Source organism: Protopterus annectens, chromosome 17.part0 (assembly GCF_019279795.1).
Source record: "Protopterus annectens isolate FY-2018-M chromosome 17.part0, PAN1.0, whole genome shotgun sequence".
Lineage (NCBI taxonomy): Eukaryota > Metazoa > Chordata > Ceratodontiformes > Protopteridae > Protopterus > Protopterus annectens.
This window is the reverse complement of record NC_056751.1, coordinates 783,353,724-783,371,274: the sequence shown is the minus strand read 5'-3', so window position 1 is coordinate 783,371,274 and position 17,551 is coordinate 783,353,724. Positions and strand designations below refer to the sequence as shown.

General features: G+C 39.0%; 1 protein-coding gene across 1 annotated transcript in view; it reads right to left on the bottom strand.

Annotated features, from left to right (window-relative positions):
• Positions 1–17,515, bottom strand: part of LOC122791511 — a 257,795-nt gene extending 240,280 nt beyond the window's left edge. The window contains exon 1 of the mRNA XM_044059254.1: positions 17,164–17,515. Coding sequence (XP_043915189.1) covers positions 17,164–17,221 — 58 coding nt within the window. The 5' untranslated portion in view covers positions 17,222–17,515. The remainder of the gene's footprint in view (positions 1–17,163) is intronic.
• Between the last annotated feature and the right edge of the window lie 36 nt (positions 17,516–17,551).

Sequence of the window (17,551 nt, the reverse complement as noted above, 5' to 3'; positions counted from 1 at the left end):
TCACTGAGTTAATTAGTTTTCCCGGGTACCCTCTGTTCAAAAACATTAATGCCAACTTTTTTTTTTTAGTTAATCTAGTCTGTGTTTTTAATGTTTAGCCAAGTCTAAGACTGAATATAAATATTTGTATCAAACATTTTTAAATATATTATTATGAAGTTTTAATTGCATAGGACTGTCAAAGTGATTATCCAATTCATTATTCTATTAAGTAAAATATTGGTGGGAGTATATATTACTGAAGCATTTGCTATGGGTTTGTCTGAAGAAGTGCATGCATTTCAATGCATGAAAGCGCTTACAAACAGTAAAGTATTTTGGATTTATTCTTCGACTGGCGTCATTTGTTGCGTCCACTTTGGCGTTTTTTTCCCTAGCTTTGTTCGTTTTGGTTGTTTGTAAATTCACACAAACACAGGGAAGACATGCAGACTCCACACAGAAAGCACTCCAACCAATAATCAAATCAGCCAACCTGTAGCTGTCAGGCAACAATGCTACCACTGCACTACTGACTCAATGCCAGAAGTCTAAACCTCAAAATGCATGCACTCGAGGCACTCCTCAGTATGGAGAAAATCGATATATGTGCAGTAACAGAAACCTGGTTTAAGGCTCCAGAGAGCACCCTAGCACTACCAGGCTACAACTCATACCATACATTTTGGCCACAGAACCCAAACTGAAATACAAAAGGCGGGGGCGTATCCATATTCATCAAGGATACCCACACCTCCAGGTTAGTGGCACAGCATGATGCTTCAGAGATCCTCCACGTGCAACTAACAATGGGAAAAACTGCAATTCAAATTTTAGCTTGCTACAGATCACCCACCATGTACTAGGGCACCCATTCCGCATTTCTGGAAAGACTGGGAAACATAAAGGTCCTACCAAACACCCTAATATTGGGTGATTTCAATTACCCAAACATTAACTGGGAGGACTACTCAAGTACTAACTCCCTTGCCCAACTTTTCCTAGAATTTATAAACTCAAATGCCCTGGTTCAACTGGTCAACACTCCCACCAGAGGGAGTGTATGTATCATCAAAATTGAATATTTTGTTTCAGACAGTTAAAATAAATACAACCAAAGTGCAACACTGTCCATCCTGGAAGATATCTTACTATATCTACAGGAGGCTGTGATCAAATTGCTTGAGCACCAGGAGTTCAAGTCACAAGACAATGAGAAGCTGAATATCAGTCACTGTTTGCTATATGGCAGTGATGAAAAAGATTTGGAAGGCGTCCCAGGGGATATCAAACTTATTTATGAAGAATCTTCAAATACACTCACAGAGCTAGTGGATAAATTGCTGAGAGCACGTATTATGTGTAAAGATAATGCTATTCATAAGCAAAAGATTTACACTCCCCGTTCTGTACCCATTGTTAGTGAAGTAAGGGGAAGGAGGCATGGGAGATGGATTAATCAGAGACAGCATGTCCCACAGCAGGTAACAGGCCAATCATATCAAGGGCAAGTTATACAGGGGCAACAACAGGCAGCATCAGCTCCCCAGCCACTTAGTTAGCTTCTCAAGTTACTCAATCTATAGAGGATCCTCCAAAGGGACAGCCTATTTGCTATAGGTTCATAGGTTCATAGGTAGGTATTAGGCTATCGGCCCAAGGGCCTACATAAGCCTAGTCAACAAGGTTTCTTGGCTTACTCCACCCAAGAAAGTTATTTTCCTGTGCCACTGTCGAGCACAGACACAGAAGTGATCCCCAGGGTGTATTTCCTATTTCCCATCCACTTATCAAGATTTTTCTTTAAGAGTGCTAATGAAGAACTTTGCTTGACATAGTTGGGTAGCCTGTTCCAGAGTATGGGTAGTCTCTGGGACAGGAATCTATCCCTTTAGCATGTCCTGTTTATTGTGGTGACAAGGTTTGGGTCCCTAGAGCATGTAGCTCAGAGAGATTGGGATTTCTTTAGGTGTAGCCTGTCCAACAGCTCTGGGTTTCACATATATATGAATGAATATGGACTCACCTCTGCCTTTGGTGTTTCAGTCCAGGTTACATGGCCGCAAAATGTGGTATGAGTTATAGCCTGGTAGTGCAGGCGTACTCTCTGGAGCCTTGAACCAGGTCTCAGTCAATGCACAGATATCGATATTCTCCATTTTAAGGAGTGCCTCGAGTGAGTGCATTTTGAGATTTAGACTTCAAGCATTGAGTAGCATTACCCTCAGTTTTTGCTTGCCTGTTCCTGTTACAGTGGTGAATTTGTTATTTGAACCTTGCCTAAAAAAGGCACTATACAGGCAGCTAGAGCCTTAGCCAGTAACTAGAATCCCAGGGACGACAGGTGCAGGACATCTGTGGTAAAGCATCGTGGTCTGTCGACCATGTCATCCCAAGCAGACAGATACTAGATCCCCTTAGAATGACGCCAGAAGCTTAGCCAATTGTTGAAGTCAATCATTTTGTCCTTGTACTGTGGTATAATTCGGGGTGATGGCAAAATGCTACTCAGGGCTAGGGTCATACCTGCCTGGGCTACAAGATCGGAGAGCTCTTCCATGTTTCTTTTCATGTAGTCCAGGGAGGTACATCTCAGGTCATTCACACTAACATGGACAATGACAGAGTCATATTTGTACTTGTTCTGGAGTGACCTGATTGCGTGGGTTATGTGGCGGATCCTGGCACCTGACAGGCAGCTGACAGTAACCTTCTCCTTGGTTAGCCTGGTGAGTGGGACATCAGTGTGCCTGACTATAGAGTCACCTATGACTAGTGTGTTGGGTAAGTTGTTTTGCCTTATTGGTTGTGGTTGAGTGGCACACTGAGTCTGTGGGCTATGTGTCATTTGGTTATTCCTGTAAACAGGTGGGTCATACTAAAAATGATTGTAAATATTATCGCAGATGGCGCCATGGAGAAGAGGCAAAGGGTAAGTTTCTTACCGTGAAAAGTTTTGATAAGCCACATGTACCACGACAGCAACAGGTAGTGCAGCCAGAAGTACAAGCACAGCAGTGCACTTCACAACGATTTGTGACAGAGGGTAATAGGGGACTATGGCACCAACCCCTATATACCACAAACACTCAACAGTCAGTATTCCCAGTACAACAAAGGGATGGTGTGACACCTAGTGTCAATGTACAAAGTAATATTGTTAGCACACAGGATACAACTTTCCCTTCTGAATTTGTTCCTGAGGGTCCAGTAAATTCTAATTATCAGTAGCAAACAGCTCTGCACCCTGAACTTAATCTTAACAGGGAGCACTGATGAGCCTGACCCGTTTTCCCAAGGACCCTAAAGTACAGCCTGCTCAAGTGACTGTTGAAAGCAACTCCTTAACAAGTCATTGCCTGAGGTCTCTGCACTAACTGCCAGACTCAAACAAGAAACTCCCTCCCTGGGTGGGCTTCAACCACCAAACTTTCAGTTAAACAGGTGACTGCACTAACGGATTGCATCACAGAGATGGATGTTTCCTTTAACAATGGGATCTAGGTGTCTGGTCATAGATTTTGGACATATTTTTATTTGCTATTCAGGTAAGTGAACTAGTCATGATGCATGGGCCCTTTCCAACAAAAAATTCAAGAATAAAGTAGAAGCTGAATTTTATATGTTTAAGTATAATCCACTTTATTGCCTGGGTGGAGCAAAAAATGCTACCATTTCATTTCAATCCATTCTCACATTTAGATATGCTATTCTAGTCACAGACTTCAAAACCACAACATATATATAGTTACACAAATGATTTATTGCAGATGGTTTGAAGCAATTTGATTAATTTCGCAAATACTGGCATTCACTCATGAAAGTGACTGCAGAGAATGACTCCGTATTTTTTAATCTACAGAATACAGAAGTTACTGTGTTTGAATTTTCTGTTTGTCATGCTGTTACTAGGAAGCAGGTGTCTGACACTTAATTTTCTATTCTCATGTTATCCGTGACACCAACTATGTAATTGTGCAATTCATAATTGCAATGTACCCACAATCTAATAAGGAATATATTATATGTGTACCAGCCCCCCCCAACACACACACACAATTTCATTAAAGGCTGTATGACATCAATCCTTATCTGTGTTCACCCGCTGTGTGCTGGAAAAGGCTCTGGTTCCTCTGAGACCCTGAAGATGACCCTGAATTGGATTAAAACAGCAATCCAAAAATACATGAATGACTAAGAAATAATGCCTGTCTTAAAACATCTGCCCCATAATTACAGTCATGAATTCTCAAAATTGTTTCCCTGGAAAAGTCTGTTTAGTCGATTTCCTCAGGACACTAAATGTTAATGTTGGTTTTCACACAAAATAAGCATTTATGGCATACCCGTAAAACACCACATCATCACATCGAGAATTGTTATCAGTTAAAATAAATGAAAATTATTTTAAATTAGTTAAATGCACAGAAAACATTTCCCGTGGGGTTTTAATTATTTTATAATATTTATTAGTTTAATAACTGTGTGTCTCTGTAGGTGCTCTTAGAACAGAAAAATAAAAGAATAGCATGCAGTAAAATAAAAAATGCACATTAATATGAAAATTAAACACGCTGACTAAACAGTGGATGGAATACAATAGTGTATCACTCATTACCCATCATAATCACAGCTTTTATTTAGAAATCACAGTATGTGTTCAAAATATGTATCATCAAAATTGAATATTTTGTTTCAGACAGTTAAAATCAATACAACCAAAGTGCAACACTGTCCATCCTGGAAGATATCTTACTATATCTACAGGGGGCTGTGATCAAATTGCTTGAGCACCAGGAGCTCAAGTCACAAGACAATGAGAAGCTGAATATTAGTCACTGTTTGCTGTAGGAAATCTTTGGCGGTATAATTTTTTAACTGTGCACCAGCAATGATCCTTTTGTTTTAGTACATTTTTTCCTTTCTTTATGTCTGTTTCTGTGATTGCGAAGTTGGTATATATAACTATGGGAGGTGAAGAGAGCAAGCCTCCTCCACTGGAATACTAAATGACTTACATTGGAGTCTTATTGTAATCCATCAGTCATTGGGAGGGGGTATAATTGCCCACTGACTTTCAGCCCCCTTTTATTAAAAATGAGAGTTGCTCATTTGTTCTGCAAGATTCTCGTCCTCAGTAAATGATCGTATTATCATATTCAAAAAAACATATTCTAGAATGTTCTTTTTTTTACTAATTCTCAACATAGCAATGTTTACTGTTTTCTTCTCATCCATAACCACATCAAGTTTATCTTGGGTTGTTGTGATCTTGCACTTGTGCAGGAAAGCAAAAGAGGATTTACAAAAAAAAGTCGGGAACAAAAGGACGAAGGCAAGATAAACTGATGCCATCTAGTCAAGAAATACACTGAGTGGCAGAAGAGCTGGGCATAACTATTGAGGAGGGTAGGGAAGTGGCAGTGAATTGAGAGAGGTGGACAGGAGGACATAGTTGGCATGGCAAGTGGTATCACATTTAGAAGATAGATGGGAAAAAGAGTCTGATGATGATGATGATTTAGGCAGCAGGTATGTGCAAGTAAAGGAAAAAGTGACACTAAGATAAATCCATTGCAGACAGAGAGCGAGAGAACAACCTAGAAAAGAAAATGAGATTGACAGGGTAGTGCTGATTCCTCTGAGACAGAGAATAATCCACATGAAAAAGGAAATGTATTTATCTTACATTTGTTTACCGGGAAAGTCCGACTGGACACAGGTCATTTTTCAGCAGAGGCCCGGGGAGAAAATCTCCACACATATGAAAGATATACAGTTTGTATAAGTTAAGAAAAATACAAGGACATTTTAGTAATGTTCACAATAAACAATAGTATTCTAGTAATATTCTCAGTCAAGGATAGTACCGTGTTAGTAATACATTTTTAGAGGTTATGATTGCATAATATGTGCTATACGATTATATACAGTTAAGTTCTGCTGAATAAACTGTGGTTTTCCAATTCGTCTTGGTGCTTCCTTGGTGTTGGTCTTTTTGGTTTTGTTTGACGATTATATACATTTGCATAATGAGGAAAAGCAAGTTACTATATACATGAGTGTGAAGATCAAAGTAATAAATAACACCTAAACAGCAGGATGTGTTCAAAATATACTGAAGGTAGAGTTCATAGAGTTATCCAGGAGAGTTGCAAGAAGAAAACCAGGTGTTTGCTAAGTGAGTAGTTAGGAGTTTTTTAAATAGTACTTTGGAGTTGTTTGAGGTAATTGGGGTGGGAAGTTTATTCCATATTTTAGAACTGACATTCCACAAGATAGATTCCCCAGCTGAGTTGTTAGCTTTGCTGGTTTCTACAAGGAGTTTGTCACTGGAACAAAGGACTCTAGAAGTGGTGTGTGGTTGTATAATATTATAGAAAGCAGGGATTTTATCTGGTTGATGCAGGATTTTGTGGGCAAATGTTAATTGTTTATAGTGTAGTAGCTGAGGAAGTTCTAACCATTTTAGTTGTTTCAGAGCTATACAGTGATGTGACCTGTGTGTGGCATTAGTGGCAAACTTAACAATTTTGTTGTAATAGGATTCCAGCTTGGTAAGATCACTTTTATGGAGACTGGTTAATATTATGTATTATGTAGAGGTATAATGTGGGAGATTATTCAGATAACAGGTACTATGCCTGCAGATATTGATCTGTTAATGAGTATTGCTATTGCGTATGCTATACCTTCTGCTGCTATTTGCAGAAAGTCAGCTGGGATGTTATCTGCGGCTAGGGTGGTTGGTTTTAGTATTTTTAGTAGTTTTATATGGTATTTGCAGACACTGGCTGTATGCTACACTGGTTGGGGATATTTTGGGAGGAGTTTCTGTACTGGGGTGCTATAGGAGCACAGTAGCTGGAGTCATTTTGAGAGTTAGCAAGAGCTAAGATAGTTTCTGTAAAGTATTTATTGAATTTGGTTGCTATATTATCAGATCTGCTGTTTGAGGTTGTAGTGGGGATAGTTACTTTGCCTGGTAGAAGTATATTATTAACTGCAGCCCAGAACTTTTGCGGGTTATTATGGTGTTTATTCTGACTATATGGTAGTTTTTTGTTTTGTTTCACAATTCTAAAAATATTTGTTTTGTATTTTGGGTTTTGTTTTTTTGATATTGTTCCCAGGGCTTGTCTCTAGCTTTAAGTAAGGATCTACATTCCTTACTTAGCCAGGGGGCATAGTTAGCTTTTGCTCTAATTATTCTGGGTGGAGCATGGTAGTATAAAATGTTTAAAAAAGTAGGATTAAAGGAGTTCATAGCATCTTTGAGGGGAAGTTGGGAAAGTCCCAGTTACAGCTTTTTAAAGCAGTGATGAATCTTTGTGAGGTAAAGCCTTTTTTGTTTCTGATTGTGTGGTAGGTGGTTTGGTTATTCTGGTGAGTATGGGTACACACAAGCAAAGTAGGTAGGTGGTCACTTAGACAACCTGCCTGAGAAGATATGGAGGGGTTGTTGACTGGAATTCATTCAAGGATAGACTGACATTGGGAAGATTTGTCTGTTCTTGTTGGGGATGTGATCAGTTGAGTGAACCCATGTAGATTGACATGTGATGCTGGATTCTTTGAGAAGCATTCTAGCCAGTCAATATTGAAGTCATCCAATAGGACTGTTTCTTGAGGGAGTAAATAATAGGCCCAGTGTAGAATGTTTTCTAGTATGGAAATATTGTTTCCTGGTGGGATGTATCCCCCAGTTATGGTAATGTGTTTTTTGGGGGGTCAAATTTAATTTGGTAAGGATTAGTTCTGTATTTCAAAGTCAGGGATGTCTAGTTTGAGATAGCCTAGTGTTAGGTGAGCTTCAAATAGGGTAGCTACTCTCCCCCCTTTTTGGTAGTCCTATCTTTTTGTAGTCTATTCTATCCTGGAGCTGCAACTTCATTGCTGCAGTTGTTGGGTTTTAGCCAAGTCTCTGTTAATATAATCATGTCAGGAGAGTAGTGGGACAGTATGGCATGCAGATCATGAACTGTATTACCAATACTTCTTACATTCATATTAAGGAAGAGAAGGGAAGATTTGTTTTTTTTTTCTGTGTAATACTACTTCATGATTAACAGTGATAGGGCTGCTAGCTGTATTCATGGGGGGACCTGGATTAGGATGGATGTCTCTGGAGCAGTTTAATTGCTTTAGAAGGTGTATAAGGAGTTTGATGAATTTATAATGTAGAGCAGTGTGTTTTTGAGATGTTTGGGATGTGCTTGCTAGGGGATGGAATTTGCCTGCATAGTAATCTAAATGGCTGGGGTAGAAGAAGCTTGGAGGTAGCCTGTAAGGTAGTGTGTCTGGGTAGTATGTAGTGAAGTAGTGACTGCTAAAGAAATGGGAGGACTTAATTTGGTTTAGTTTTGGAGAGATTCTACTGGTTAACTATTGGCAGATTAATAATTGGATGGGTTAACTATTGGATTTGATTGATTAACTAATGGGTTGAGATTGGCATTAGTGAGTGGGTAGATTTAATTATTGAATTCTATTCAGTGGATGTTGGGTTATTTGTTGAAGTAATGTGGGTGGGGTTATAGAAGTGTACATGTAACTGATATGGGGGTGGGTGAGAATGGGGGTAGAGTAGAATGGAGTGGGGCCTACACCAGTCGGAGTAGGTAAGACAAATGTGCTAATGTTGCAAAGAATTAAATAGACATGGGAATTGCAAAGTATGTACTAAGTAAAAGAGGAAGGAAGATCCTTTAGAGGAGCTTTCACAGGATAAAGTATAAAGAGTATAGAGAGGGTAACAACTTATTTATACTATTATTAAGGAGATATTATGAGTGTGATGAGTGCTAATTTTAAAGGTAGTATTAGGTATATTGGGAGTTAGCAGGTTTTGGGGGTTATTACAGCTTTCTTTCCATACAGTACAGTACGGTAGAATATATTAGCAATTACACATGAAGAAAAGCATCTTATTTAGCACATACTTTAAGATAAAGTGTGAGGAATAAGGCTACAGGCTGTCTGTTGTTTTGGAGGACTTGTTTGCTGAGAAGGATACCACGGGACACTTTGCTGAGAACAGCTCAGTCGGATGGTTGTTGACTTTTTATTTCGCGACCCAATTGGAAGGCTATAGATAATGTACCTGAGAAAGGAAATATATAAGGTTAGGAGTATTATTGGTGCAGTAGAAAGAAGAGTGAAAGAGGTCAGGAAAGGAAAGGGGGGGGGCACAGGGCTAAAGATAGCTGTGGTAATAGTGAGATGAGACAACAAAGAAGTTTGTTAAAAAATGTAATGCAGATAAAGGCATGGACCATAAAATCATATGCTACACATGTAATGGCTTTTTTTACAATGCAGTTTGTACAGCTGATATTCTTGATTTATAATAAGAAATGATTGACATTTAGAGCCCGTTCCACATGCTAGCTGTGGATTAGTTTATGCTAGCTGAAGAACAAGACTGAAGCAGATAGGCATTATACGAATCTAACAAAAACAGTCATGCATCTAAGATTCTAATACCAAAAACAGTGCAACATCTGGGATTACATCTACTAGCAAAAACAGACCTGCATTTAGGTATTATAAGTGGAGTGTTACTGCATTACGCAATTATACAGTTGCCTGTTGTCAGCAGTTAGTTTAAAAGACAGAGGTTTCCTGTACTTTCCAAATATATAAGGAAATAAGTTGTCAGCAGTTCAGTGTTTTTCTCAGATACACTTGACTTATGCCGTGTCTTGCATTGAAGTTATAGTGACTGAGATCCAAGCAGGTAAATCAAATGCAACAACGAAACTAAGTTATGAGCAATGCAGTGACTATGTTCCAAACAGAATACTGCTGCCTCGTGCTGTGGTGTTGTATTGGGGCTATCAGTGCAGTAAAACAAAAGAACTTTGCTTTAAACCAGTGCCAACATAAAACAGCACTATCATCTAGTAGACTAACATTTCCAGTTTACAGCCTATTCTGTAGCTGTGTTTAATGTCTCAAAGCACCGTGCAACTTCTTAACCCAGTTACTCGTGTTGAGAGACAAGATAACTAGTGCAGAGTCCTCATGATACTCTTGTTGAAGTATAATATAGAAATTCTAAATAAAAGAAAGAAGGTTTTTATGCATCAAAAAAGAAAAGAACTGAAAAACTGAATAAGCTATAGATAGCAGGTGGCATTGAAGAGCATTGCTATGAACTGTACTCCTTATGAGAAGATTTAAACTTTAAGACCTTCACACCTGTGTTGGTAGAAGAGGAGATGGTACATTCTACCTCATGAGAAGTTGACCTTGAGGAAACCCCAGAGGTGGACAGCCTTCAAGCAACCTGGAAAAACATTAAAAAGGGACAACATGGGCACAACATTTTAATACAGCAAGGGGAAATATAGCTCTAGTTGTAGGGTGAAGAAAAAGATGAAGAATGTGTTTTCACCTCTTACCCATGCTTTGAGTTACAGTAGGGGCAGAAAAGAAGTAATATGGCAATTAGTAGTACGTAAACCCCATTAAAAAGACTGATGCCTAGGAATATACAAGACTAAGTCAGAGATCTTTTTCATTAGACAGGGATAATGAATATAAATTAGTTATTCTCTTCTGGATGCCCTGAATGCCAAAGGACAACTCTTCACCCACTTTTTAAAAACCCTTTGATTCTAAAACCCCTCATCAGAGAACATTTTGAGCATATTTCTCTGGACATTTCTGGATGAATGGTAGGAAGGAATCAGTATTGCAAACTAAACAAGGATATACATTTTGAGCCTCAAGAGCAGGGTCAGTCCACCCAGGCATTCTACTTGTATGTTTTGTGAGAGTGAAGCTATTACATTAGCAGTATTTCTTAGTAGTTCTCAGCTTGCTAATAAAACTGACTGTTGTAGCCTTGTGTCGTCCCCCCCGATAGTACAGTAATCCTAACTGTCCAATAGACAGTATATATTTAATTCACATCCCTGTGACTAAATTAAATTAACCATCAAGCAGCCCTCTCAGTTATTTCTGCCTTAGTTTGTATCACTTGGAGGATCACCTGCTTATTTGCATCTCTATCATTGCTAATGCATCTCCCTACTCTAATCTGTGCACAAACTGGTTACTAATCAGCAAGTCAATGTAAAGACACACTCCCAACCTTAATAAACGTTGCTGTCTCTTCTCTCCTTCACTTTACAGGTAGTTTGAATTATTACTTACCCTCTCTGAGGCCTTTACTGATAGATTTCCACTGATTGCCTCTCTGGTTTCTTTGCATTCCACCTGGTTTACACCCCTTGTGCTATCTCCCTCCCCCAATACAAAGTCTATATTAGAATCTTGCTGAGCATGGAGCCATCTTTAAATTTCTAGTCTCCCAACAGGACACAAGTGCTTTCAGCAATTACATTCTGCTAGCCAGTAAGCCATTAGACCTCAGGAATTTGTTTTAAAAGTGTTCAGATTTGTAAAGTAATACTTACTTTTTCTCTTGCCTTGATTGGCTCTGGCTCTGCCCCGCTGCGTTCGCCCTCGCTAACGCTCGGGCTCTCTCCGCTCCCCTGCCCTGCCCCCTATTCCCTCCTGCCCCCACTACCTCTACATTTATAGTAATCATAGCCACACCCACAGCTCACCCTCACATCACCTCCACCAATCACAGCTCCTCAAGTCATATCACATTAAACCACACCAACTTGCTCCACACAAAATACTCCCAATCACTCTCATTCCCACTAGGGATTTTTTGCATCACCCACACTACTTCCCCATCCACATATAGTGCAACCCTATAATTCCTATTCAAACCCCCCCCCACCTAGAAACAACATAAACTTTATAACCATGACTATCACACAACTAAATCTAGTCTGTCTTCTCATAATTCTTTACAACACTACAAGTTATCACTCTAGCAATATCCCTAAACTTAGTAGCACAACACTGCATTATGCACTCTCATACACAGACACCACACATTATAATAATATCTGCCCACACTTATTCAAGAACTACATAACGGACCAATTCAGAACTAAACACATATGCTCTCATTCCTACTCCAAAAACACAATACTTTCTCACACTCCTCACCAAACTCCAACATCTGTATAACCATTTTAACTCCAGGCTCACCATAAGTAGGGATATCCACCCCAACCCAGGCCCAAATCCATCCTGTCCAACACAAACTGCTCAAACACAAATGTCAGAACATAACACCCCACTTTCTTCATCCCTGGGCAAATCAACAACAGCAGCAAAACCAACCATCTTTTAATGCTAAATATTAATATTAGAAGTATCAAAAATAAAATACCTGAACTCCAGGCCACAATAGCACACTACTCCCCAGACATAGTTGCTTTAACAGAAACCTGGCTAAGTAAAAACATAGCTAACTCAGAAGTTCTCCCTACCGGCTACAATATCATTAGACAAGACAGACCACTTCGTAAAGGGGGTGGAACTGCCTTACTCTACAAGTCCAACTTAACTGTCCGTCAATTACCAAACTCCTACCCCTCCCCCAATAATTGGGACATACTTATCTCACAACTTCAACTTCACCCAAGGTCATCACCACAACTGTGATCTATATTCCACCTGGTAATACACCTGCTAGCCTTGAAGACTTCTTATCCTGGTGTTCTTCCACATACTCACAAGAAACCCTTATTCTGGGGGACTTCAACCTAGATTGGTTCACCTGTATATCAGAGCCACCAAGTAATCTAATAAATCTCCATGGCTACCAGCAGCTAGTCCAAATTCCAACTAGGTGTGATAAAAATCTAAACGGGAATCCATCCTTGACTGGGTCCTAACTAGCAACCCCACATTGTACCCTCACACAGGCAGTCTCCCAGACACCTTAAGTGACCACAACATAATATACTTTATCGTAGTAGAACAAGCATATGCAAAACCACTAACTATATATCCACTAGAAACACAAAAAAATTCTCTCCTGAGGTCCTCAACATTTTACTGTGTAACTGTGACTGGACCCCTAAAAACCCTCCCACTTGAACAGGCTGTAGCATATTTCAACAAAACATTTCTACAACACCTAGACACTGTCGCTCCATTGTGCAAAATCAAGGTTAGAACCTCTACAAACCCCTGGCTCAGTAAAGAAACCAAACAAATCCTCAAGTCCAGAGACACTGCCTGGCGTTACTATCAAAAAAACAAAGAAACACAAAGCCTAACTAAGTACCAAGAACTGCGCAACCGTGCAAAAAAATGCATTAGGCTGAACAAAAAATCCTACTACACGAAATTACAAACTAAATACCAGCACAGCCCCCAAAAATTGTGGAAAATGTAAACCAGCTACTAAAACCCACCCAAAAGGCTACCCCCAAACCAACCACCCCTGACACTAAAGTTCCCATCGAAACACAATTCAACTCCCACTTTGTGAACTCAATTCTATCCTTAGTATCACAGGACAGTTCCTTCCTCACTACCCCCCCCAACACAAATAACACTAATACAAGCTTTACCCTCAAAACAGTTTCCACCACTTCAGTCAAAAGCATGCTGTCCAAACTAAAAACCTCATCAAGAGCAGCCGACCTACTCCCCAGCTATTTCTTGAAACTCACAGCAGATGCTATTGCTATCCCAGTCTCCACTCTCATAAACAGATCAATTGTTGAAAACTATGTGCCCAAACCCTGGAAAATATCCTATGTTACACCCATACATAAAGGCGGGACCTCCACTGAACTTAATAACTACAGACCCATTGCTTTACTCTCCCCCTTGGCCAAAATCCTAGAAAAATGCATCCATACCCAGATGCTAAACTATCTCCTAGACTGCAACATCCTGTCACCTACTCAGCATGGTTTCAGACCTGCCCATAATACCACTACAGCTCTCCTCTGCTTCACAGACACAGTAAACCGTCTCAAAAATGAAGGCCTGCAAATGTCAACTCTTTTTTTGGATATGTCCAAAGCATTTGACACAGTCTCACACCAAATCCTGCTAAACAAACTAAACCAATATCATCTATCTAATTCCACTCTTACCTGGTTCCAAAGCTACTTAACTGACAGGTACCAAGCTGTGAAATGGGAAAATTCTCTCTCTCCTCAGCTGCCCATAACTATAGGAGTCCCACAGGGTTCTATCTTAGGACCACTACTATTCACAGTCTTCACAAATGACCTCCACACCTCCACACAGCATGCATCTATAATTCAGTATGCAGATGACACTACCTTAATCTGTGCTGCACAAAACATTCCCACCCTCCTGCAAACAACTCAACTAGCATTCTCTGATGTTGAAAACTACCTTACCAAAGCCCAACTTATCCTCAATCCAAAGAAAACTCAGCTTATGATTATAACAAGTTCTAACAAAAACACTAACAGTCAATTCACTATCTACTCCACAAATGCTACTCCAATTGCTCCAGTGGCACAGGCTAAGCTACTGGGAATAACCACAGACTCCCACCTAAAATTTGATAGTCATCTGAACTTAACTATTAAAAAAGTACATGCCAAACTGGGGTCACTCTACCGTATCAAACCATTTCTTACCAACAACACAAGATCAGCCATTGCTCGCTCCCAACTTCTATCCACCCTACTCTATGCATCCCCCATTCTGACTAATCTCAACAAAACTGAACTAAGCAAAATGGAAGCTTGCTATAACAGAATTGCCTGTTTTGCTGCAAATTGCTCATATAGAACTCATCACTGTACTGCTTTAAGACAGCTCCACTGGCTTGAACTGCCCAACCTCCTAACCTACAATCAGCACTGCCTCTGTCATTCTATCTATTACCTCTCCAATAAGTGTCCTGCCCTCAAAAACCTAATACAACATCACTCAGCCAAACGGCCTCTTAGATCATCAAGCAAACTACTACTAGAAGTCACCAACAGCTACAATAGCTTTGGAGATGCACTATATAGTAGTTCGGTGGCTAAAAAATGGAACTCTGTCCCTACTAGCATTCAAAACACATCATCCAAAGCCTCCTTTAAAGACCTCATCAGGCAACATCTCAAGCAAAGTTGGCAGTGCCATGCTTGCTCCCCAGGCTAGTGAAAGCGGATAACATATGCATACTAAATCTAGAGCAATTTATAATAGTTTTTCAATCTTACTCACAAACACTGGCTAATCTACAATGTATGTACTGTACCTGTGTACTATGTATGTATTCTACCTACATTCCAAAGTTCAGCTGTACACCACAAATCTATTACTTACCTTTATTTTTAAAATTAATATCTTTTTTGATTGTTCTCTCCACTGTAACTGTTTGTGCCGCATGCCACTGTAAAAACATGTCTCTTGTAATTTGTGTGTATACTGATTATGTCTAAATAACTAAATGTGTCTGTAATTTTTCTTTTTGGAGCTTTTCTCCCCGGGCCTCTGCTGAAAAGGGGCCTTTTCGGCTCAGTCAGACACCCCCGGTTAACAAATGTAAAATAAATAAAATAAAATAAAATAAATAAAATATACAGAAAGGGTTTCAATACATTCTGGTTATTTTGGTACATCCCAGTAAATACACTGACACTATTCACCTAGGTAAGACAAATGCTAAATCTGTAGCTAAGGAGTTCATTGTATTATTTTTTTAGTTTAGGGATAGTTAAATCTATAGCTAGGGGGATAGTCTTATTATTTTAGGGTAGGGATCCCTAAAGAAATACTTGCTGAGCTGGAAAATGTATTTATGTCCAGAATAATCTATCAACTGTACAGGTTATTTAAGGTCAAAGAATTAAACCTCAGTGACACATCCCCAGAAGGATGGGTTAGTGAAGTATTTTAACCAGAAATTAAAGTCCATGTTGAAAAGATGTTTTAAGAAGATGTCAGAAAATGGAGCTAGGTAGTACTACACACTGTTCAGTAGAGAAATACTACAAGCTTTGGCAGGGTCTGTGGCTTTGAGTTACTATATGTCAGGTGTCCTCAAGGACTGTTAGACATTGCCACAGAAACTTGCAAAGAATAAAAATCCTCAGTTGACAGTGTAATAGGTCACCGTTCTAACTTTCAACAAAGGCTGAGTGTACTGATGTCCAGTCTATGTCTTAAAACAAGACAAACTGAAATGCATCTAAGCTCTCCATAGCTTGTGTTAACAAAACACAGGATTTGAACAACAGAATATACATTTCTTTGCATCATACTCACATATTTATTGTTACTATTAGAAGTACTCTAGTAAAGCAGTAACTTTTTATACTTAGCGCTAAGCTTTAGCACTAAGCTGATGTAGGTAATTTTTTCTGAATTTAGAAAGAACTCGATATTTTCTTATATTTATGAAAAATGACTAATTTTTGTACCTTTTCTCAGAGTATACATTACTAATGGCTGTTTTGACAAGTACCTCCTACTGAAAACATATAAATGCTTTCAAAGGCACAGCCTGGTTACCCAAAGAATACCACTTCACTGACAATAAATATCCAGTTGTTCTGACATTCGGAGCCTTAAAGTCCATTATTAAAATTTAAGGGTGTAAGGACACAAATCATTGTATTAAGGCTTTAGATATCTTCCTTCTATGGCAAAAGAGATGTTCATGTTTTAAAGTTTCTCAAACACATTAGTTATTCATAACATCATTTGATCAAGTCTATTTCAAAGTAACCACGTAGCTTTGGAAACATGCAGTCTTTTGTTACAAAAGCTATAGTAAAATAGTTTACTTATGTCCTAAAGTGGCAGCTACAAAGGCAACGAGACCCACCCCAACAGGGAAGACAAGTTTGAATGGACACAAGGGCACACAGAGGTAAAAGCCTAAAATAAAGAATGGACAGGAAAAATACTGTTTCAGGTTTTAACGTTTAAATGTTTCTCTCAATATTATTGCTTGTGACATTTTTTTAGCTGTTCTCTTAGATCAACTTCATGAAGTAATTTGTGAGATCTGTTGAAGTCTGACACTACAGACAGCCATTATAAATTACTAAATTTTAGAGTAATACATAGTTTTGTTTCAGCCTGCGTTAGAAAGTAAGATAATCACACCAATAAATAAATAGTTTCACATTCTACAAAACTACATTTTCTTCTTTCTTTTGCCATAAAATCATTCATATAACCAATCATTTCATGCTTAATATTGTTTTTCAAATGCAATAGCTAAAATTAATTTACCTATGTCTCCTCCGGTTTTATTTAATGTACCTAAAATTGGTGATTGTAAATTTATTCTTAGCTTAAAATAATTATTACCTGCAACAAATGCAAAGAGGATTAAGCAGCAGAAAGCAAAGGATCCCATGTAATCCATTATATAAGGTCCATGTTTTGTTTACCACTGTAGCATCCACAGGTACCAGATAACAACCAAATCTTCCACTTCTAATGCTTTTCTTGCTCATCTGTGGTTCTAATCATCCGAAAATAAGAGATAGCAACGCGCTCTATTATCAGATGTTGAGTGCATCCGTCTGGCAGTTAAAATGCTTTTCTTTGCATGACCTTCATTAATATTATCAGATTAAAGCGCACACTTTTCAGCTGAAATGATGTAGATAAAACCTCCCACCGTACATGATGCTACTTTGCGAAATCTGCTGCATGCCTTGCAAGAAGAGACTGGTATGTTATTTCCTCATAT